This window comes from Suillus plorans (assembly GCF_016647745.1).
Source record: "Suillus plorans strain S12 chromosome Unknown HD556scaffold_22, whole genome shotgun sequence".
Taxonomy (NCBI): Eukaryota; Fungi; Basidiomycota; class Agaricomycetes; order Boletales; family Suillaceae; genus Suillus; species Suillus plorans.
Window position 1 is genome coordinate 425,247 of NW_024537406.1, and position 23,601 is coordinate 448,847.

The 23,601-nt window shown below is 43.3% G+C and overlaps 4 protein-coding genes across 4 annotated transcripts; 1 reads left to right on the top strand and 3 right to left on the bottom strand.

The window, feature by feature from the left end:
- Window positions 1-7,221: 7,221 nt before the first annotated feature.
- Window positions 7,222-8,931, bottom strand: HD556DRAFT_1307589 (uncharacterized protein; the record flags this gene model as incomplete). The annotated part of the gene is made up of 6 exons (XM_041300037.1): window positions 7,222-7,338; window positions 7,416-7,532; window positions 7,715-7,772; window positions 7,886-8,315; window positions 8,361-8,511; window positions 8,575-8,931. 6 exons carry the CDS (start codon window positions 8,929-8,931, stop codon window positions 7,222-7,224), a joined length of 1,230 nt encoding a protein of 409 aa, XP_041161312.1.
- Window positions 8,932-14,955: 6,024 nt separating this feature from the next.
- On the bottom strand, window positions 14,956-18,587 carry HD556DRAFT_1442292 (uncharacterized protein; the record flags this gene model as incomplete). Its single annotated transcript, XM_041306435.1, has 15 exons — window positions 14,956-15,181; window positions 15,241-15,961; window positions 16,011-16,338; window positions 16,422-16,545; window positions 16,593-16,774; window positions 16,825-17,018; window positions 17,070-17,335; window positions 17,402-17,516; window positions 17,569-17,631; window positions 17,680-17,762; window positions 17,817-17,911; window positions 17,947-18,234; window positions 18,280-18,369; window positions 18,421-18,465; window positions 18,522-18,587. 15 exons carry the CDS (start codon window positions 18,585-18,587, stop codon window positions 14,956-14,958), a joined length of 2,886 nt encoding a protein of 961 aa, XP_041161313.1.
- An 826-nt stretch (window positions 18,588-19,413) lies between these two features.
- HD556DRAFT_1473054 (uncharacterized protein) lies at window positions 19,414-20,196 on the bottom strand (the record flags this gene model as incomplete). Its single annotated transcript, XM_041308482.1, has 5 exons — window positions 19,414-19,624; window positions 19,674-19,770; window positions 19,824-19,849; window positions 19,985-20,048; window positions 20,107-20,196. The coding sequence occupies 5 exons, from the start codon at window positions 20,194-20,196 to the stop codon at window positions 19,572-19,574; spliced, it is 330 nt and encodes a 109-aa protein (XP_041161314.1). The 3' UTR covers window positions 19,414-19,571.
- Window positions 20,197-21,406: 1,210 nt separating this feature from the next.
- On the top strand, window positions 21,407-23,601 carry HD556DRAFT_1235591 (uncharacterized protein; the record flags this gene model as incomplete). The annotated part of the gene is made up of 3 exons (XM_041297761.1): window positions 21,407-22,397; window positions 22,481-22,614; window positions 22,684-23,601. 3 exons carry the CDS (start codon window positions 21,407-21,409, stop codon window positions 23,599-23,601), a joined length of 2,043 nt encoding a protein of 680 aa, XP_041161315.1.

Consider the following 23,601-nt stretch of genomic DNA (forward strand, 5'->3'; position numbering starts at 1 on the left):
ATCCTTGTCGCTGTGATGTTTGGTGTGACACTCGGAACCTCCCTGGGCTGCAAAGAGTGTCTTTTTATATAGGTATCAAGGGTTATCGAAGGATATCAGTTCCATCTATCCTTCTGCATTTAGATGACAAGTATGTCTAGGCAAATGTCACCTGGCACGTACCCACACTCATATCCGCTCTGCACGCTTCGGATTTCCGCTCCGTCCATCCATGTCCTTTCCATGTCCACCTATCTTTGTTGGTGCATATTCATTTTTTCTTTGGTTTGACTAATGGGCTAGCAAGGCTTATTACATGTAATCACATATTGTTAAGGTCATACTCTCGTAGGATCGGATCCGAAGGACTTTGGCCTCAGCTCGTATGCTGTGCCCCTTTCCCAAGTACTGTCCCTTATTTCAGAGACTAACGATAACGCGTCCGAAGGTCCGGACGGGTCTCGTAGTTATATCCGGATGACTTCCGGATATCGGAAACGCGTATAAGACTAATCCGATCCGGACTAGAAACAAACAGAGTATAGACTATCCGAAGATAGAGGCGGAGACATAGACTATCGGAATCGATCCGAAGTCTCAGAGATCGACAAGAGTTGATTAGACTCAAGTCCGGAGGACAGAAAGAGGACAAACTAAGATGATATTCGAACTGAGGTACTACAGGAAATATACACGGGTTTATATACTAAGAGGATAACGGAAGGATCAATAAGCAAAGGTCCGAGGCTATGTACGAAGCATATGCAAAGCTTATCAAACGCGAGTCGGAAATGAAGCATAGGATAACGGATCAGTAATCATACCGGTAATGAGTATAACCGAGACACCGGGAAGAGGAAATACCGAATAGGCTGTGTTTAACGTTATATGAACAGGAAATGAATTAAGAAGCTTATCGGATATCGGATCGGACGCGGATCTATGCATCGGACCGGACCGGATCTAAGGGTCTGAAGTCCGGAAGAGAAGCGTGAATATATGGGATATGACACCATGCTCACCTGTGTTTGAGGAAAGACCTCACCACTCACCACAGCTTTGTATAAGCAATTCGGTGACACCTTCCAACACCCCCCGCACACAGCCAAAACCACCCTTACGAAACTCAAGAGCATCAAATCTATAGTTGACCCTCTAAATGTCAAAGCCTTCTTCGCCGCATGTGAGCCTGACTGCCTCAGCGGTGTTGCTGATCCGTTCTGGCCCAGTCAAATGCAATGCTGCTTGGTGTAAGTACATGATGGTGGTTGACACCAGGTTTCATTGAGTTCAAAGTATTGGCCATCTCTGCTCTAATTTTGTCCAGCCCAATGTTCAAGGCATCATTGATCTGGTCCATGTTAAGATACAGAAAGATGGTCTGAAAAAGACAATATCAGTATGCCAACTTAGATGCATTAAACTTAATTTTGCTCACTCCATAAGCTATATGAGGAGATTTGATGTCAATGGGCTTGTCGTCTGGCTTTATCCAGATGAAATATTCAATTTTAGAGACATTGATCCAGGTGTGATCCATCATGTGAACAGGACCAAACAGCTTGTCTGGCTCCCACTCTGGTGCAAAGAAGGTGTATAGCTGCATGACTTTATCTACAAGTGCTTCACCATAAGTAGCGGAATTGTCAGCAGGTGATTCATAATTCGAATGCTCTGATATGAGGATGAATAGGATACATGCGATCTCATGGTGGGAGAAAATGACTTTTCTATTTTTCCCAACACCATACACTTGGTCTGGGTAAATGCAGTCTTCACATACCACAAAACCTGGGTCACTGGTGGCTTCTTGGTGGTAGGGGTCAATGTAATCTGCAGATCAGGGATGGTGAATATTTCTTCAAACAAGATATGACTGATGTAGCACTCAGCCTCATGCTGAGCATGTATTCAGCTAATTCCCAATGCATGTCAAACACCCATTGCACACGAATCACTTCCTGATGTTATCTGACACTTACCTACTCAATCTGATGTTTATCTGCTAACCTGATGCTAACCTGATGTAGTCCAATGCAAGTCCAACAAACCAAATGTTTCCCACACATTGGACCCAATATTTTCCCACGCACTTGTCCTCCCTATGTTCTGTCCTGTTGTATCTATCCCCACTAGGTGCACAGTTATCTGTTTTCACATCACTAACACTGTAGACCATGTTATTACATGTCTGCAGTACCACATGTCTTATTACATAGGACATCAGACCTGAAAATTACCGCCACTACTTTTGCCTATAGCACTCCAAAATTCTACATAGATACTATATATTTTGCATACCTCTTACCTATCATTATCTACCTTTCTACCTCTAAGTAGGAGGAGGTCATCAGATATTTGTAGTTCTTCACTGAATTCTGCAATATCATCCTTTCTTTGTCTGAAACACTCTGTAGAATAATCAGTTATATGAAAAGGATGATATTTGGAAGTGCGGGAAATGAAGTCCAAAGGGATAATTACGAGTCCAAAGGTAAAAACATTGGGTCTGATGTTTTTGGGCTTTCAGGTTAGCAGGTTTCGTCAGGTTACATCAGATTAGTGTTGGGAATGTAATGAATGTCAGAGATAGTGAATGTCGAGTTACTGTCAGTGTTTTCGGAGTGTTTCAGATAAAGAAAGGATGATATTGCAGAATTCAGTGAAGAACTACAAATATCTGATGACCTCCTCCTACTTAGAGGTAGAAAGGTAGATAATGATAGGTAAGAGGTATGCAAAATATATAGTATCTATGTAGAATTTTGGAGTGCTATAGGCAAAAGTAGTGGCGGTAATTTTCAGGTCTGATGTCCTATGTAATAAGACATGTGGTACTGCAGACATGTAATAACATGGTCTACAGTGTTAGTGATGTGAAAACAGATAACTGTGCACCTAGTGGGGATAGATACAACAGGACAGAACATAGGGAGGACAAGTGCGTGGGAAAATATTGGGTCCAATGTGTGGGAAACATTTGGTTTGTTGGACTTGCATTGGACTACATCAGGTTAGCATCAGGTTAGCAGATAAACATCAGATTGAGTAGGTAAGTGTCAGATAACATCAGGAAGTGATTCGTGTGCAATGGGTGTTTGACATGCATTGGGAATTAGCTGAATACATGCTCAGCATGAGGCTGAGTGCTACATCAGTCATATCTTGTTTGAAGAAATATTCACCATCCCTGATCTGCAGATTACATTGACCCCTACCACCAAGAAGCCACCAGTGACCCAGGTTTTGTGGTATGTGAAGACTGCATTTACCCAGACCAAGTGTATGGTGTTGGGAAAAATAGAAAAGTCATTTTCTCCCACCATGAGATCGCATGTATCCTATTCATCCTCATATCAGAGCATTCGAATTATGAATCACCTGCTGACAATTCCGCTACTTATGGTGAAGCACTTGTAGATAAAGCCATGCAGCTGTACACCAGCCATATGTTATAGCTACAATTGCCTATGGGCCTGCATCTAGAATGACCCATGTCGTATGGGTAATTATCACATTAGACTAGCTGTAATATACAGACTATTTCACTGAATGGCCTATCTAGCTAATAGGGGAGCTCAAACTTAAACATCCACCAGTGAATTCATGAGTTAGAGATATTGTAGCTATGATAACTATAGAAGGATATGATTTTTCTTCTATAAAATATGGTCATTCATACACCAACAAATTTAATGTGTTGATACATATACATGTATGTCTATAAATTTTGAGTACTGTTAGGCATTCATAGCAAGGGTGCAATATAGCAACATAATGGCTAGTGAGTGATTGTAGTATAATGAAGTTACCATCATTAAGCATTTACATTTCTCTTGTTTTATGTTTGAGTTACAAGGCTATATAATATTTTATTGTGCAAAATAACATTATTATAAATGTATAGGCACTTGTAAATATGTAGTAATATTGTACCATCATAGTTAACAAGGGATTGTAGCATAATTATATCCTGAAAGTGACACATGCACAATTGCTATAATTTAGATTTTGAACTATAATGCTATTTATGACTCCCTTGTGATTATGTTACTTGAAATATCATTGTCATTTGTTCACAAGTTTACTAATGCCAGCTATAACTCAGATGATATGAAGTAATTTTGAACATTAAATGTGGCTACTAACTCACTCAGCTAGAGATTGTTTATTGCTTAATCTTAACTTCCATGTCCTCCTTTATGTCAGTTGAAGATACACTATAGTAGTCAGCAGCAGCATTAGTTGCTTCTCTCAACTCTGTATCTATATCCATATCATGTTCACCATCTGTATCTAAATTCAAGTTAGAGTCAGAGTAAAGAGAAGAACTCAGATGTTGTACTAAAAGATGAGTTAAGTAGGAAGTGATAAAATAAAGGACATTTCATCTAGTCAAAATTGAGCAAGCCAGCTTATCCATCTCATTGCTATGCTAAATATGGCATCACTGTAGATACAGCACTAGTCAAGAGTTGGTGAATGGTTCCAAAGATGAGATACAAATAAAACTGTTTAAAATAAATTATTGCTATTCTCCAATATGACTCTCATTCAAATAATAGATTCATCATGGAGAACAGTAGCTGCTTGACAAAACAATAGTAAGTATTTAAACTTCTACTAGTGACTTAGAGACTGATTGAGAACCACAGGAGCTATTAGGTAGTGGGCCTTAGACAAACTAGCACATGACCCAACTGATGTGGATATAAAGGTCTTACCTATGCTCATGAACCTACATAAAGAGATGTAAGCCATGGTGAGGATGTTTGTACTTCATGAGTACAACCTCTTATTTGACTACATCATCATGCTGGATGACTCAAATATCAATGTGTACATGCACCAAGTCGACTATCTGGTGGAAAATGATGTGTTCATTTATGGTGAACTTTTTGTAGGTGCATAAGCTTAGTGTGTTCTGAGCAAATTCACTGATGCTATCTTTTTTGAGATCAAGAACATTAATAGAGTTGTTTCATTTGTCAACCCTACTATTGCTGCAGTGGCTATATACTTATTATGTGATAGTAAACACCAATATCATAGGTATATTAGTCTGAATCACAACCTCAAGCTATTGCTTATGAATTGTTGAAAAAAAGTAGTCTATATTGATGTATCTACTAGCAAGTACTTATTAGTGTAAGTAAATGGTGATTATTGAGTAGAATCACTTCTTTCCCTTTTGAAGGTCTCCAATAACATTCAACCACTTCATGTTGTGATGTACATAGTCAGTAGTACCAAGCCCAGTAGCTGCTAGCCCTTGATTAGCCTTTGTATCAGCCATATTAATAGTATTATGGCTGAGCACATAGATTTCTAGAGGAAATCAATGAGGAATGATTATAGAGTAAAGGCAACCTCACCTCTTGAGGGACATCAATTTTATCTTCAAGGAATTGCTTATATACATCCTTCTCTATGAAGTATGTCTATTTGTGACTTAATCTCAGGTCCATAGTATTATTTGACACTACTTTTCATTTGAGACAGAAGTTCACATTGATGGTAATGAATAATGCATATATCCAACTAATCCAAAATGAGTATCATAAGATGCTGCCATTCATGGATCATCCTTATGAAAGCTTCATATTAGTCCTGAAGAATCAAATAAGTCCATATGAGTACCTAATAATCAATTACAAACCTTAAAAGACATCAAGCCAGTGTTATCAGTACCCCACATAAGAGCACTATAGAACTTATAAGCAGATACCTTTGACTTAAAAAGACAATAGGTAAAATTCATTTAGAACACAAAAGGTTGCTGCTATTTTGGGGTTGGCTGTTGTTGAGGGAAACTAGAACATATGAAGTAGTTGCTATATGTGTGATTTTGACTCCACACAGTTACAGAAATCAAGTAAGATCTCATAGAAATTGATAACAATAAAGTCATCAGCTGAATTTAGAGGCTGAGGTTCTTGAGAATCATGTGTTTGAAATAATCCCTAATCCATTTCTACAGAATTGAGTTAGTTATTATATAGCAAAAAATATATGATACTGACCTGCAACATGTGCAGCAGATGTTGTTAAGGAGCAGCCATGATGCAAGACAAACAGTGGAGATCAACTCCAAAGAAGTCTTGGAATCAATACAGAGGGCAAGAATCACTACAACTGGAACAAGACAATTCATGGAGCTCCCCTCTGCCCTCAAGGCATAACATTTCCTTGAGGAACAGAGCACAATCATTGTGGAAATGAGAAAATAGTCCTACCCTATTCAGAGATAGATAATTTATATAAACATACCTAAACCTGCGTCAACTAGTAAACCCCACCCAAAATCAATGTGCTGCAAATTTTGAGAGATCCTGGGAAGGCCACAAATGTAAGGGGACCATTTTCTGACTTTGCCTTATCAATTTTCCCAACTAATACATACACTTTGCAAATACCTGCTATTCCACAGCTATTCAGCTCTGCAAATCCAACATCTCAACATCAATTTACAGTAGACTTGCAGCGAGAAGACACGAGGGAGCACGAGGCACAGGGTACAACCTCAATGGCGGATGCACTCTGCCTGATTTGATAGTACCATAGTGGCGACTACTCAATACACTCACCGGCCAATGTGATTGGTGCAATCACATCCAAATGGCACTTGATAACTGAGCCCTACGTGACTGGGCATGAGGCAGGGCAGATGTAACATGAGGCCATGCTGTGCATTCATACATGCAACAGTTAGGGTGGTCTCCATTGAGAGCTGCATCGTAATCAGACACAACATAGCACTGTAAGAACACCTATGGCAATAAGCAGGGCCAAACGGGTGCTGTGTAAATAGGTATTTAATGCTATTAGCAGAAATCACACACAGGGTACACCAACTCATGCTGATCACAAGCATGTATGCCATGCCGGTCTCCGTTGGAAGCCCTTCTAGATGATGCCACACAGCAGCCCTTGCCCTGCAAAATGATAACCCTTACCCACTGGTCCCTATTGGAACTTGTGAAAAATGATGTCATACACGTAACCCACCCTATGCCCCGCCAATCCCATATAGGACCCTGGTCAGGCACACTCCTGCATCCTCATGTGATTACTGTTAAACAATATCGTATGTCAAACCCTGTACCCTACTGGTCCCCATTGGGAGCTGTGCACCACTGAGATACACCCCTTGTAGTTACATATCAAGTACTTCAGTCACCATTAAGAGCATTCACTTTGCCATCCTGACCGTCCCATATGAACATTATTAATGGCACAATATTAGTTGTGAGTTGCCACTTGGAGCTGGCTCATAGGTAGCCATCCAATAATGTCACTGCCAGACCTCTCATATGTGTGGTTCCCATAGGGAGCCGCTGGCAGTGTGACAAACTCATGCTGCATACATGTATCTTGATACACATCACTAGTGTGGGCCAGGTCCCAGGCTGCTTGAGCAGTGTCAGCATGCTAACCCTCACCACAGGTCCAGTCCCTAATGGGAGCTGTACCACTGGCAGATGGACAGTCCATTCACATATCTGAATCTCATTGAGTAGTCCAGTCCCCTGTTGGAGCTGTCCTCCAAGAATCTGTGTGATCATCTTCTCACTGATGTAAGGTCCGGTACCCAATGGGAGCCATCAGAACAGTACAATAGACATCCTTCCCGTTACACATGGAAGTTGCACACTCAAGGAAAATGAGTCATCCAGAGACCTAGACCATACAACATCGATCATGGGTTTAACATCCTTTAAGAGACCTGCCTCACACAGAAATCCCTACCAACCCAAGCCATGATGACCATCATGCTATTCCATATGTACCAACTACACTAAGAAAACAAAGTAAACTACAACTACAACTACAATCATGATGTTTTGTATTATTATACAGTAAAAGTAAGCATGCAATCTAGCGGTGTCGGCACTTTGAAACCCACCCATCAATCTCTTCCACCTCCTTCCTTATAATGGGGCAAGCCATCTCTATCATCTGGAGGATGTTAGTGAGGCCAGACACCCTACTGGCCAGGTATGTGTCTTCTTCATCATCCTCACTCTCACTCGCTTCCTCCTCAATGGCCACAATCTTCCACTTGCTGCTCATCTGAAGCTCAGTGTAGGCATTGTTCTGCATATGCAATAGGCCTGGCACCAACTGTGGTGGTGGTAGTGCGACAGTGGGTGGGTCACTGGACTTACTCTTGGTCCCAGTAGCTGGGCCTGGCACTTGGGTGGCCTTTGAAGAGGCCCGGACAGTATAGGTAGTCGGAGCGACCAGCTTCAGCTTAGGTTTAGGCTTGGGAACCGGTGCTGGTGGTGGTGATGGTGATGGTGGTGATATTGTCTTCTGCTTCCCTTTGCCTGCGTCTAGATTCAGTGCTGATTTTTCAGGCATACGAGGTACAAACTTACCTTGCACAAGGGAGCACTTGACCTTCCCCTTGTGGTACTCAAAGCACGACATGCCCTTACTGGAGACGTGGCATGCATATGGCATATTCATGCATATCATACAAGGCACCAGGTTGAGTGCCATCTTGGTGCTCATGCACGGGGTATATTTCTATAAGCAGAGGGTTAGAATATCAATGGCTCACAAGACACTTGCAAAATACACTTCACATACCTTCCAACCCACTGGACCCGACTTCTCAATGGGTGGTGCCTCTCTCGCCTCAGCATCCTGCCTCTCATCTATCTCTTGAGTTTCCTCCTCCACCTTGGTCTCCTGCTCCTGATCGTTTGCTTCAGTCTCACCTGAGATGGGCTCACGTTCCATTGGGTTTGCGGTTGTGGTTGCAGTGGTTGCTGTAGTTGCCGTCTGCTTCAAGGTCAGCTCGACCTGCTTTGCTGTGGCATCCTTGAATGTGCTGACTTGGCATTGAAACACCATGCAAAGGAGGTTACCTTTCTGCCCGTCTTGCCTTGCGGTGACGGGAAAATCGATAACTACCTTTGTGTCACGTGCGAGCATCAAGTGCATGGTCAGCTTATCCTAAGTAGTAGTTAGTATACAAGAACAGACAGAAGAAAGAAAACATGCACTTTAAGATCGTTAAATTTCTTGCACCACTCCTCCTTCTTTGGGATGTGCTCCTCATTGTCTTCAGTGGGTGCCGACAGAATCAGGTCGGTGGGGTTAGTGACACTCTCAACGGCAGAGTCTAAGTTTGTAGCGGCCAGTCACGCAGCAAAAGAGGTACAATGGCTCTGTCATTTCATTGGAGAAGTCTTCCGGCTGTTACAGCACCCTATGACACTATATAGTGATAATCAGTCAGCCATCGCACTAACAAAAGATGGAAGTTATCATGCATGCACCAAACATATCAACATCCACTATCATTTCTACTCAATGCACCTCAGTTGCTTGTATAGTCAACTGAGGTGAGACACTTTCATTAATGTTCTATCTACCTAGCTAATACTCTCATTTAGTTCATATCTTCAATAGGAAAGACATTGAGTAATGATAGCCTTTGCCTTGAGATCATTGATGAGCCATTCACGAATGGCAGTCATCTCAGTGGCAGTAGGAAGAAGAGGGTCCACTGGTGTAGGTTTAAATGATGCACTCCCTAGGACATCATCGTGATCTATGGTATCGGTGATGTGATATCATTGATCCTCAATGCCCAGTGCATAGGTCACTTCACATTTCCAAGCAAAATATGTATCTGGACCTATCAATTCTGGAATGTGATCTAGTTTCTCCATGTCAAAGGATAATGGTGATGAATGATATGCTATTGAGTTGTTTGAACAGTGGTGTGCACATATATAGCTCGTATGGTTTCATTTCAGAAACCAGGGCTCATAACCTGTTGAAAGCTAGCAGATACGCTCAGTGTCTGGAAGAACAACTGAATATTAATGTTACCTAGCGGATATGCTAGACTCTATAGTAAGGAACAGCAAGACAATGAAACATATGAAGAAACATACCTTAGTGTCTGGAAGAACAACTGAGGTAGAAGGAAGAGAATAGAACCACTATATATACTGATACACATAATATAAGACAAAGAAAAAATGCTCAAGGCTGATGATGATGATGATGATGATGATGATGACATGATGTGACTTCAACAATGGCATGGTGGTGTCTTCTTAGATAGATGATCTATAGATAAACACCTATAAAACCAAATATCTCTATGGTCAGTGATTCAGACAAATACCAATGACTGATAGTGTGGTCATTCATGGGTGGCTTGCCTATGCTTCTAAGATACAGTCAGCAGAATATGACTCCTTGTAAGAGTCAATAGTCAACAGTCAATCCAACAGTATGATTATGAAATACAGTGATAGGAGAAACAGAACCTAATCAGTAAGTGATCAACAACAACACATACAACAACAAAATATCAGGAGACACAGTCACTCTAACAATATAGAGATGACAAACAGACACTCCTTCTAACACTTTACATAACAACAATGATTTGTACACAAACTTAGTGCAATAAGTTGTATGGAGTTATAATAAGAATCTCTCTCAACACAAAAACAGGTAAAACTACTATTAGGCCTAGCCAAAGCTACCGTAGCACTCTTAGCCTAATATTGAACCTGCTGCCAAGAAACTCACAATAAGTATTAAACAGACTCAGGAACAGGCAACCTTAGACTTCAATACCAAGTCCCCTTTTCAATAGCTAAAGTCTATCTTACAAATGACTACCCTGGCTCAGTATAACACATAGATGTATGAGGTCAAGTGTGACTATCAACACCTAAAGTCTCTCTACAAGACTATTCTAAGTCTTTAGTGGACAAAAGAGACAACACCAAACTTTTGGAGTAAGGATGTGATTGAAACTTTAGTATTTAAGGGCCCTTCTTTATTGGGCAGAAAGCAGCTCCTTATATAGACAAATTAGTGGCTGTACTACTAATTTCTTGCATTTAAAGTTGTAACTTTAGTTTGCTAGTACCAAGTTACATAGTGTCTTTGAGTTAAAAGGAAATATTCATAACTTTGATTAGTATAGTAATGAGTCAGCAAGAGCTATATATGGCCCATGAGTCAGATGACCCTTAATGACTCAGCTAGACAAAAGTGAGAAATGATTACATATTGTATGCATATATGTTTCAGATCTGTGGCTGATTGATTGATTGGTGGCATAATGACATGGAATGTATATTTAAAGATTTATAAGCTTTCCCACAGGGTAACCTTATGCAAACATATTTTTCACAGTCATCTGATATGCGTGAGAATCTTTCTGAGTCATCCTCATGGCTGACTAAGTAAAATTCATTGCAGAATTAAATATACAAAAATATTTAGTCTATTTGTGTACAAACTTGAAAAATGAAAAGAAAGGCAAAAATATTGCCTTAGCCTCAGTCTGACTTCAGATCAAAGAGAAAATGATTTCATAGTGATTTCTGGAGTATAAGGCTCATGAAAGAGTATTAGTCATCCATGCACCAAACTAATTTGGTGCAGGTCAATGTATGTCAAACTGTTTTCCTGTATTTGGCTTGATTCTGAGGCCTCTAATCTTTCTCATTACTGCTGTCACTATTGCTTGAATCTTCACAAGATAGTTGAAAATCATCCTCAGTAATTCCCTCCTCTATATGAGAACCACCTGATTACAAAACTGGCCTACATGACAAGTGAGATACCAACATGTAGATATCAAAAGTAGGGATTAGACATTATCTTCATAGAATGTAAACAGTAGGCTAAAGCTTGAGGTGAATTAGAATAGATAGTCAAATATAAATATAAATTATAGCAGTACTTCTGTATGATGTAATATGCATGCTGGTGTGTTGGTTTTTTGAACAGTTGCTTAATGTCCATGGGACCTGGACATGCACTAGATTATATATAGTGTTATACTTGAGTACTATTGCAAGTACCTGGCAGCTAACTACATCATTTGTAGTCTCAGCGCCGAGAAATGAGGCAGCGGAGAGTGTCGTCTGTACTACTAGGCTGTCCACCTCCTTCATGGCTGACACAGTTAGCCGTTCCCTAAGGTAAGGCTCTGACAACGACCAGAGAGGGAGGTAAGTAAAGTGGATCGGTAGCAGTGGTTTCGACCTTGCGAAAGGTCTCATCAGGGGGCTACCACTACCCCAACCACTTGTACTTCTAGTTCTACGTAGGAATCCTCCTTCTTAAGCATATGTCAGTGGGAGTGCACAGACCCGCGGACTGTGCTTGAATCCCTTTCCACCTCCCAAATGGGCAGGCTGGCAAAGGGGAACACGACCATGTGCAGCGTCTGATAACCCACCAATTGAGAAGTTTACAAATTTGGGGTAATCTAATAATAAACGCGATACCTTATGTCTAGCCCTTAAGGCCCAAGACTAAAAGACTAAACCCAAGACTGGCTCTTTCGGGCCGACATCGGGATTTCATGGTCGACATCCGTATAGGTCAGAACATAGACCAAGTTTGATACTGGTTTGATAGTATTTCTTGTAGTAACAGCACACCATTGGCAGTATATGCTAAATGAGGCCTTGTGCTTAATAACTTAAACATATTTCTAAGATCAAGTATAGTACCAATAATGGCTACTGGCAGCACTGAAAAGATGATATATTCTTTGTCCTTGTGGATTCTGCTATTTAAGCCAGAGCCACTATTATCTCTCATGTTGCAGGATATTTATCATTCATTGCAAAATGTCATTCTTAACTTTACTAGGCTTTGATTGCAGATGAGAGACTCATACTAGGCACTTCTCAACTTTTATACTAATAGTGGACATCACCAAAATTCACTTTGGTCACCCCATTTCAGGTACCTCTTAAGTTGTATTATACCTATAGAGGTTTTCACCTAGGGGGTACTTTTCAGGTGGTCCGGCCATGTTTGTATGGTCTTTCCCCAAGTGTATAGGGTCCAAAATGAAATGTATTGAGCATGGTCCAGGGGTCAAAATAATTTTTGCATGGGAAAGACCGCCAGCCAACTTTAGACCACACATACATTGGGAAATTCCCATGGTGCAGGGGTGTCAGGGGTCCTATTATGACCAAATTTTTTGGGCAATTTTTTTTGAAAATTGTGGTTTTTTTTGGTCCTCTCGCCCACCTCAGGCAGCACTTCTTGGTGGAAATAAAGGGTCATGCAGACCTGGTTTCTATATTATGGCAACAGGACCCGACCTCTCTATGGCCTATCAATATATTTCGTCTTCAATGATCCCCAGTGGTGTGAGGAGGATAAGTGTGCAGGGTTTCTGAGCGGATCTGATAGGCAAATCATCAGAGAAGACTAGGGGCGAGCAAGATAATATGGGATATGGATATGTATCACCAAGTGACTTGTATGAGACAGGAACAATAGCACCATCTTGAGGCATCTGGTATGACAGTTGAACTTTGAAATGAGACTTATATTTGGGGAAGGGAAAGAGGCAAAATAATGAGCAGATCTGAGGTAGCAGAAAATAAGTTACATAAAGTGTCTTCCATACCTCACATCCAACTCTGAGAAAGAACAATGTAGAGCTGTGAGGGTGAGATAGTGAGATCAAGCCAATATGCTTGTGAGGTATCAAACACAAAGACATAGAATATACATTGAAACCATTAAGAGAGTCACTGGGGGAAAGCTAACATGCCTGTCAGGTATTGAGCGTCAAACACAAGGACATAGAATATACATTGAAACCATTTAGAGAGTTACTGGGGGAAAGCCAACATGCTTGTGAGGTATTGAGCGTCAAACACAAGGACATAGAATATACATTAAAACCATTTAGAGAGTCACCGGGGAAAGCCAACATGCTTGTGAGGTATTGAGCATCAAACACAAGGACATAGACTATAAATTGAAACCATTAAAAAGTGACTGGAGGAAGGACCACAGAGACATGTGGAAGGGACCATGGTGAATGGGAAATGACTATACGGAGATATGGGAAGGACCACAGTGGATGGGAAAGACCACATAGAGATATGGGAAGACCCAAGGTAAATAAGAAAGGATTGTAGGGAAGGACCATAGTGAGTGGGAAAGGACCATATAGACATATGGGAAGGACCACATTGAATAAGAAAGGACCATAGAAACATGTGGGACGGACCACAGTGGATGGGAAATGGCCATAGTGACATATGGGAAGGACCGTGGTGAATAAAAAAGGACTGTAGACACATGTGGGAAGGACCATGAGGGATGGGAAATGGCCATAGAGACATGTGGGAAGGACCACGAGAGATGGGACATGGCCATAGAGACATATAGGATGGACCACAGTGAATAAAAAAGGACTGTAGACATATGTGGGAAGGATCATGGGGGATGGAAAATGGCTATAGGGACATATGGGAAGGACCAACATGAGTGGGAAAGGACCACAGTGACTGGGAAAGGACAATACCACATTTCAGTACATTCACATCATCATCATTATCATCAAGTTCATCATTGTTGAAACAGCATAGCCTACAGTAGCACTCAAGCAAGACAAAACTTTGAAACCTTTGGTTGAAATTGCTAGGAATGTGTCTACTTTCTATCCCTCAGAATTTATGCTTGTTACAGTCCCCTCAACTAAAATCCAAGTTCTGTGTGCAATTAGGCTTATGTATTTAATTGTCTATCAAAAGGTCAGGCAAGCTGTATGGCAGGGATTAGATGACTAGTAATGTCAGAAAAGTTGGAAGAGATTCAGGAGATTATGTGCCACAGTTCAGGTAAAATTTAGCAGCTAAGCTCGCACCGAATTTTGGAGTCTGATGCTTGAAAACCATAATAATAGATTAGATAATTAAATCTATTAAAATCCTTGAACACTAATTTGAGTTGAGCAAACACAAAATTCTCACTTCAAGTTCCAAGCAAATGAAATGAATAGAGCATAAGTGTAGGCATGTATCATGAGTAACTCTGAATCATGAGTGACAAGAAAAGCATATGAAAAGCATATAAGAAACATGTGAAAAACATAAGAAAAGGACAGCATGATATAACACGATTAGTAGATATTACCGAAAGTGGGTGTGAGCAAGGGCTGCGCAGTTAGTAATACTCATCTTCATCTTCTTCGATGATTGCACAGCGATCGGGAGATGCAGGGTGAATATGCGAAGGTCTGACAGTTGAATGATTGCGGCGCTGTGAGGAACCAGTGCAAGAAGTTGGCACAACGGAGGAATGCGACAGTAGCCGAGAACGGGAGGTGCTGGAAATTGGTGCAGAACTTACACGTGCCTGCGATTGGGCGCGGCCTAAAGGTATACGAGAACTAATACAATAGGGCGACAATTAGCAAACACGTCTAAAAGTCAGGGTATAGCAACGCACTTCTCATGGACCCTGACACGGTGCCTCTCCTCCACTGTTTCACGCTCCAGGTCTTCAGTCTCCCGAGCAGATTCATAATGGGGCCGCGTCCGTTTGCGAGTGTCTGGGTTATATGTCGGCATAGCATCATCAAATGCACGTTGATATCGACGTGGTCCATCGTGTGAATGCTCATATCGAGAGCGAGAGGGATATGTCGCATCCCCGACGTGTGGATAACCCCAGGTTGACATAGGAGTTGATGCACGTGAAATAGGAGGGGGAGACGAAAACTGGGAAGATGGTGTTGGTGGCGATGAAGGTGGGAAATTATCATAGATGGCTCGGTTAGTATGGCGGTGAGAGCGCGAAGCTTCCTGATTGGAGTGTGAAGCTCCCATAGTTGAGCGCGAAGCTTCCTGATTGGAGCGCGAAGCTCCCATAGTTGAGTGCGAAGCTTCCTGATTGGAGCGCGAAGCTCCCATAGTTGAGTGTGAAGCTTCCTGATTGGAGCGCGAAGCTCCCATAGTCGAGCGCGAAGCTGTTAGATTAGACACTGCAGGTTTTTTGATTACCTGTTTGGTGCGGCGTCTAGGAGTGTCGTCTTGGGTGTCGTCTTGCAGAAGATCCTTGATGAACTTCTCTGAGTCTTGGAGGGAGCGAACAACCTTGCCGTTAGTGTCGATGACAAGTGGGATGAGGCACATGCTTGTGGCCTGTGTCTCAACAGTAAGGATATCACCTGTAGTCGTTATATCAGCTCATGTATATTTAAGCAGCCAAAAACGTACTTTCAGGCCACCTGCTGATATGTAAGATGACACTTGGCTCCTCCACCACCGCCCCCTTCTTCCTTCCTTTGTCACCCGACTTCTTGGACTTGCCTTTGCGCTTCTTCGCCTTTGCTGCCTCCGCCTCGCTATCGTCGTTGTCATTGTCAAGACCTAACTCAGCCTCGTACATTGCTCCAAGATGGAGCCTGAGATACGGAGCTACCAATGCATGTAGTTGACTTGTGGATAGAGCCTTTAGATCAAAATCTGGGCCGGGCGGGGGAACACCAGCGGGCCAGTCGTGAATGCAAAGCTTCTCGGTATACAGGATGTCCAACATGGTCAGCTACCCAATATTTAGTCAGTAGATTAGAAGGATGATCCAATAAGAAACCTACCAAACATCTCACTAATCATCATGGGCACGACCTTTCTATTCCTATCCCTGGCAGGCTTGCCGTTGCGCAAAAGGCTACCATTTGGAGCAGTGGAAGAGGCAGGGAGTAAGCTGAAAGTCTTGCCTTCAGCGTGCGCAGCTTCTAAGTCTTTGTACCTGAAAGTAAATTTAGCACTGACCCCTATAATCAACAAAAGACGTACTTAAGGATTGTGGTGAGCTCATCTAACCAACACTTAATATCAAGTTGGTGTGAATTGATAAGGGCTTTGACCATGTCAGAGCCGGCGAACAGCCCTGACGCCTGACGGCCTGCCTCTTCATCACTGGGAAATATTGCAACACCGGCAATGTGAATGCCATGGGTGCGATGCCAGTATGCAGCCTTGATAGTAGTTAGTCTTTAGATTGAGGTTGGATGAATGCCACACTTACTGATTTTGTGAAAGCATCACAAACACCCATCATAAGACCTGCAGCAGAACGTGATGTTAGGTCCTCAGTTGTACCCGCGACAGCACGATCCCAGTTTTCCTGTATCTCCTTCCACAACGATGCGTGCTGAGGGTCATCCTGTGGGTGGGCTTTGTAATGAGCTCGCTGCTTCACCTTCCAAGCCTTGACGTCCTCTGCAAAAGTGATTAGGACTAAGTAGAATAATTGTGAGGATAGCGACACACCTGGTGAGACAACTCCCGATACTCCTTTAGGCAGGGGATGGGTAGCTGTGAACCACGTCTGGTGTTGGTTCCACGGAGACTCCTTGCGGGTAGCCTTCATAGTCAACCCAGCCTCGATGAGGATTGTCTGCGCACTCTTCCCATATTCTTGACCCAGTGTTCTAGTGGCTTCCAACGTCTTCTTCCCAAGCTCTTGCGCCTTTAAGATGCCTACTTGGGGCATTCTTCCTTTGGTCTTCACAAAGTCTTCGTCGTCCTCATCTTCGCTTCCGTGATGTTCATCGACCTCGACCGTTACCTTGAGCTTTTGCTTTTGCTTGGCCATCAATCACGGTGGAGATGGGGGATCGGCTTCAGAGGGAGCCTCGTCGTCTTCACCAGCACTGCGATCAGGTGCATATGACTTGACGCCACCTGACCTATGTGGGCGGCTGTTAGTAGAAGTAGCTGTATTCAATATTAATTGAGTTATGAAATACGAAAATTGTTCAAGACTTACCTGAAGTTTTGTGGCCATCATCATTCCCGCCTTCCTCTGGGTAGTGTGACTCAGTAGAGGTACCTGCATTTACTATTAGTTAAGCTATTAAATACAAAAGAATTGACTGACCTGAAGTATCCTTGCCATGATCCTTGTTGCTATACCCTGCATCGTGGGACTCAGTACAAGTAGCTACATTACTATTGGTTGAGCTATGAAATACAAAAGAGTGAATATGTCTCACCTGAAGTCCCCTGGTCATTGACATTCCTACCATTGAGATCGTTTGTCTGACTTTGAGAGATAGCATTCGGATTCTCACTCGCAGTAGTGGCGTGTTCTCCAGTAACGGGTGTAGGAGCTGGCAAGTGACAAGTTAAGACAGGACATTCATACCATAATAAAATGCTTGCCTGATTCTACATCGCCTTCTTGGATGTCAGCAGATACTTCTTCATCTGCAAGGAGGCAAAATTCGGCACGTGTTAACGAAGTGCCATCAGCAAGTTGAACATGAGACGGGTGGGATTGCTGATCGATAGCGACGTCGGAATTTGCTGGAATCATTGATGAGCGCCTTGAGAAACTAGCCTCAAAAATCTCCTCTTCAGCGGATGAGGTCATGGGGCCCAAACACTTGGACCGTGCAAGCGGACAAGGCTTGGGTGGAGGACGAATAGACAGCTAAGAGGTCAGTGTGGATATCAACACATGGCAATCACAACTTACCTCTGGATGGTCGTCACTGTGGTCGATAACACTCTTGGGGCCAGTGCGACGGCGGGGGCGGGGGCAAGACCGTTTTGGAGGTTCGAGGGCCTAAAATAATGGGAAATTAACCATGATGGACAAAGCTTGAAACAAGAAGACAAGACTTGCCTCGACGTTATCCGCATTGGACGCCTTCCTGCGAGTCTTGACATGATAGAGGAGTCAGCTGCTGAAGACATCAAGGAAAGAAAAAAAAATACCTTGTGTTGATCAGGCAGAGGTGGGTGCCTGATGTGACGGCCTGAGCGGGTAGTAACGGCAGGCATTTTCAAGAGAAATGATAGTGTTCCTACGATCGCGGAGATACGTGGAACACAAGTTGAGAACTTGAAGTTTGCTCAACAATGTTTGACTGACACGAAGTCAGACAATGTAAGAATAAGTAGGAGAGCAAACTGAAAACAATATTGGTTTGAGAAGGTAGAATTTGATGTGCTCGAATTGAGACTCATTACCTTTATATTTGAAAATGATGGGCGTTGTTGCAATTATCACTACTAGTAGTGGGGCACAGCCCTGAAGCTAAACATGGTTAGCAGTAAAGAATGAAACCATAATTGCAATAGCGACCTTGGCCATACTGTAGGTCGGGGGTAGTGGCTACGTACAATGCTAGACCCCTTACAAGTGACTAAAAGAAGAAAATTATGATCGATCGATTAAGTCAGAGACCTAGCTAGGAAATCTCACTGTTTTGAGAACTTATGTTTTTGAGAAGTGATAAGAATCTCGGCTGGTAGGTCACCGTATCATATGGTTAGAGAAACATCCAGGCCTGCCGATTGCTTAAGAACAAGTCAGACACCTAAAAGTATATGTACCTGAGCACCAGGCATTAGCAAATGAATGTTGAGAGATGAGAAGGCTGCTCGTTTCCTACAAAAGAAGTCAGGATGTTACAGTATATCATCAAGAGCGTAAGGTACATGTAGATTTTGGCCAGTAGATGAGGGATTAAGCATGAGGTGGCTGCTCCAGATACTAGCATGGCCAAGGTGTGAGGTACGTGTTTGACCATCTGGGTGGAAGGTCAGTGTTCGTGGAGGTGAAAAGATAAGGTGAGAATACTCACTTCACGGGCCCACCGCAGTGCTTTCATCTCTTGTTGCATACCACGCTTACTACGGAATTCATGTGCAATCCATTCCTCTAGCAGGTGTTCTTTGATCTGGTCGTCGGGGAATCAGTCTGCGAGGTCACCGATGAGGCCAAAGGAGAGTTTCACAATAGAGTTGGATCTCCCTCGTCTGCTAGACATTGATGGATGAGCTCAAGGATGGCACGTAAGGGAGTAGTGCAGGTGCTAGGGACGATTGTGAGTGGCAAGATGAATCTACAAGAAAAATGCAAACCTTTCTCGGTATTCTTGAATGCAGTGACGACTACAGTGTATGTCTCTAGAATTCCTTCCCGTAGTTGAGCGACATATTCTATGAGATCAAATTTGAGCTAATGAGTACCAGTTAGCCCTGACACATTCAGAAATACATAATCCAGCTCACAGGGTTGGGTTGCACAGAGTGTTTGTCTGAGATGATTTGAAGACCTGCCTACTGTGACACAGGTACTCGGAATACTGATTGGATGAGGTCAAAAACAGAGGTATCCTATGTTGTCGTCTATGCGTTTATTGCAAGTGAATAAACAAAGTAAATGCACTCACCAATGACTGAAGTCTTCAACGAATTGCCAAATAGCCGCTGGGTAATTTCAATAGAAGTCATATCCTGTGTTGAAGTGTGAATGAGTATGTTGCTAAGCGAATGATGTGTAGACACGGCTCACTGATGCTGTAGATAAATGTATATGATTCAATGTGAGATTGGAAAGCGTTGACATGAAGTGACGAGTGCCAGAGTCAAGTGTGATGGGCATCAGGAGACATTATGATGGAAATATATTGAAAACTCATGGATTACACCGACTAGTGAAATGTGAATCGACAGACAAGCGAAATACAAGACAAAGCACACCCAAGAGGGTCTTCAACCCCACTGGCACAGCAACGTGTGAGCGACCGAGGCGACCCTCCAGACGCGAAGTCTAGGAGTGGAAGATCAGCGACGCGAAGTCAACTAATCAATGAGCGAACGGCATGAAGCCAGTTCAAAAGCGCCGGGAACCGTTGGAAGGTCAATCAAGGGCGGGGGGGGCATAATCAAGGACGGGGAAAGCATAATCGAGGGTGGGAATAGTATAGAGGATGGAGTGATAATGTTATCGATGCTGGTCCGTGTCCAGTATGAAACTGTGACATGTTGCATTTTGGGACTTTCCCACAGGTTCACAAACTTCGACAAATGAAACTGCGATTTGGGAAATTCCCACAGCTTTGTTTCTTGTCTATTTCCTTCTCTGTATTCCCTTCCCCTAGTTTCTTTCAAGTTCTTTCCTTACCGTCAGTTCCCAACTTTGAGCGGTCCTTCGTCACTCAGCACATCAAACTCATCAAGCTCGTTGAACTCGTCAACCTCATCACTGCAATTGATCCCTCAAAGGTCCCCGGCGCTTTTGAACTGGCTTCGTGCTGTTTGCTCATTGATTAGTTGACTTTGCGTCACTGATCTTCCACTCATAGACTTCGCGTCTGGAGGGTCACCCCGGTCGCTCACACGTTGCTGCGCCAGTGGGGTTGAAGACCCTCTTGGGTGTGCTTAGTCTCATATCTCGTTATCTCTGGTGCGCCACACACTCCTGCAGACCTTCTCTGATTTTTCAGGTATGCCAATCGTTTCACATTTCACTCGTCGGTCTAATCGGTGAGTTTCTGATATATTTCATCTATCATAACGTCTCATGATACTCATTGTACTTCACACACTATAGTACTTGTTACTTTAGATACATCTTCTTTTTTTGGTAAGTGCCCTTTCCTTTACCTCACCAACCGTATATTGAACGGTGCTTAGACTCTCATAATACAAAATCAAACTCTTGAGGTGTGTTTTTCTTGTGCCTGTTATCGCACCTCCTAAACTTTGTAGTTTTTCATCATGCCCAACGCTTTGACGATGTTCAAGGCTGATCCGAACCTTCGTGCATGTATGTGATGCTCCTCACTTAACGTTTCAACTTACTCATGCGCATGCATACCACAGCGTGGTTGCAATCTTTCGATGCCTACGCAGTCGCCGTCCAGGGCAATTTGGTCATCACCATGCCCAACATGGACTTCGTCCCTCAGTTCCACCATTTTGAGGAAGAAAATGTACAAGCACGTGCCGATGGGCGTTTTGGTGTCATCGACTGCTTTCAATGGCCTCAAGCCTACGACAACATCTTTTGCAATTCTGTCTGCATTCCCCGTAAGGAGCTCTACCCATTCCCACACACGCTTCACTGGGCATGGTTCACCCCCGACCAAAAGGACTTCAAGGCCATTCCAGGCAACTCATTTCCTGTAGGCACATTAGCTTCTGACAAGGTCGAAGGATTGGAGTCACTCCTGAAAATGGCAGACAAGCGTGTCCAGGACTGGAGGGCCAATCGACAAGGCAAGAACGACGTCATCGTCAATCGCGTTGCATCTCTTCGACACGGTATCTCGCAGCTCAAAAAACATCCCCTAACCTTTCGCAATCTCCTCATCTTCGTCACGGATGCCCAACACCTATTCCTTGAAATTCACTCCTTCATGGATTGGGTTCTCATCGTCCAACCTCGCATCTCCTCCAGCATTAGAGCCAACACTGTCAATTCAGCCTGGATGGGCGCTTTCACGCACGACAGTGACATGTGCAACAAGCTCCACATGGCTGGCGTCCCCGTCTGGTATGTCCGTACAATGGCGTACATATCCGCTAATATGAAGGTGATGAAACCCGTATTAATCACACATCCAGATGACATTGTCATCTCGATGTACGCAGAGGGCAACAAAATCCGCCCCTACGACATCATCTATCGTGGTCAAGGTGGCCACCAGCATCAACTTCACGTTCGCCGCCTATACGGCGGCACAACTTTCAAAAATCCCGATGGGCCGGTTGCTTCAACATGCAGTTTCTCTACGCCCAGTTCTTCTACTCTTCCGTCATGCTCTAAGCCATCTGCTGCTGGAAAGGCCCCTCAAAAAAGTCAGAAAAAGTATAGGCGACAACCTTGTAGGTGAACCTATTCTAATCGGTTACGTTACTTACTACTGTATCAGATGCGAGAGAGGCTCGGCCCACCCAACTGTCCCAGTCAGGCGAATCCAGGGACAAGTGGAAAGATCCTGAAAGCCCATATCTTCCGCTGTCTATCTTACACTGGGATGATGCCCTCAAAACTTGCACAAAGGATCCGTCTTGTGTGCATATGCCCTATGCGATTGATCGGGGATACAGATTCCCCGAACTCGCTCTTCTCCTCGGTCCAAAGCTACCGGAGCACCTGCAAGGTTATATTGCCACCTGGCTTGCTTGTCGTCCATTATGGATTTGCCGAGTTGATCACGACCCACCACGCAATTACCCTTCGCCACAGCTCTGGTGCGACTTCCTCGGCAGCGGATTGACAACCCAATCACAAGGTGCTGCGCCCAAAGGCAAAGATCCCGAAAAGAAGGGTCTTATGGCGGCGGAGAAGCGAAAGGCGGTGATGAGGGACTTATTTGGTGACGATGTGTTGGAGACTCACAGAGATTTGTTTGCACCAGAAGGATCGGTGGAATTTCGCGGCGAACAAGTGTCGGTTGCCAGTCTCGCTAACCCTCCATGCCGTCTCGCCCAAAGGATTACATGGGAGTTATATGAGCTCGGTTTCCATTATGAACTGAGGGATCTCGATCGCCACTTAGTCCATAAACGCTGGGCAGATGATCCGACCAGTCACGAGCAACTCCTTCATTCCATATTTCCAGGCGAGGCTGGTTTGGTCATGTGGTCAGAGCCATTTCCGGGGGATAACTACGGCATGTGGAATAACACCTTAATTGGTGTTCTGCCTTACCTGGAAAAATTCCGGGAACTCCTCTGTGCTTGGAACGACGTCCCGCCGCCTCTGGTTGTGCCTCTGACCCCAGAAAACTTCACTGATACCAAGTGTTGGGAAGTCATGCATGCTGCGACCGCCTTTTATGTGCAGACATTCTTTCGTCATTTTGGCAGGCCCCATCGTTCCTCATTCCCTCCCTTTGTAATCGATATCATATTTGTGCTATGCACTTATTCCTTTACATTTTACGTTTCTTCTATAAATAACAATTGTATAACTTTCCATTACTTACTACTCGCTGTAACATGTCAGATAAGGTTATATTTTGTGTTCATAAGCAGCATACCTTGCAATGTTCACTAG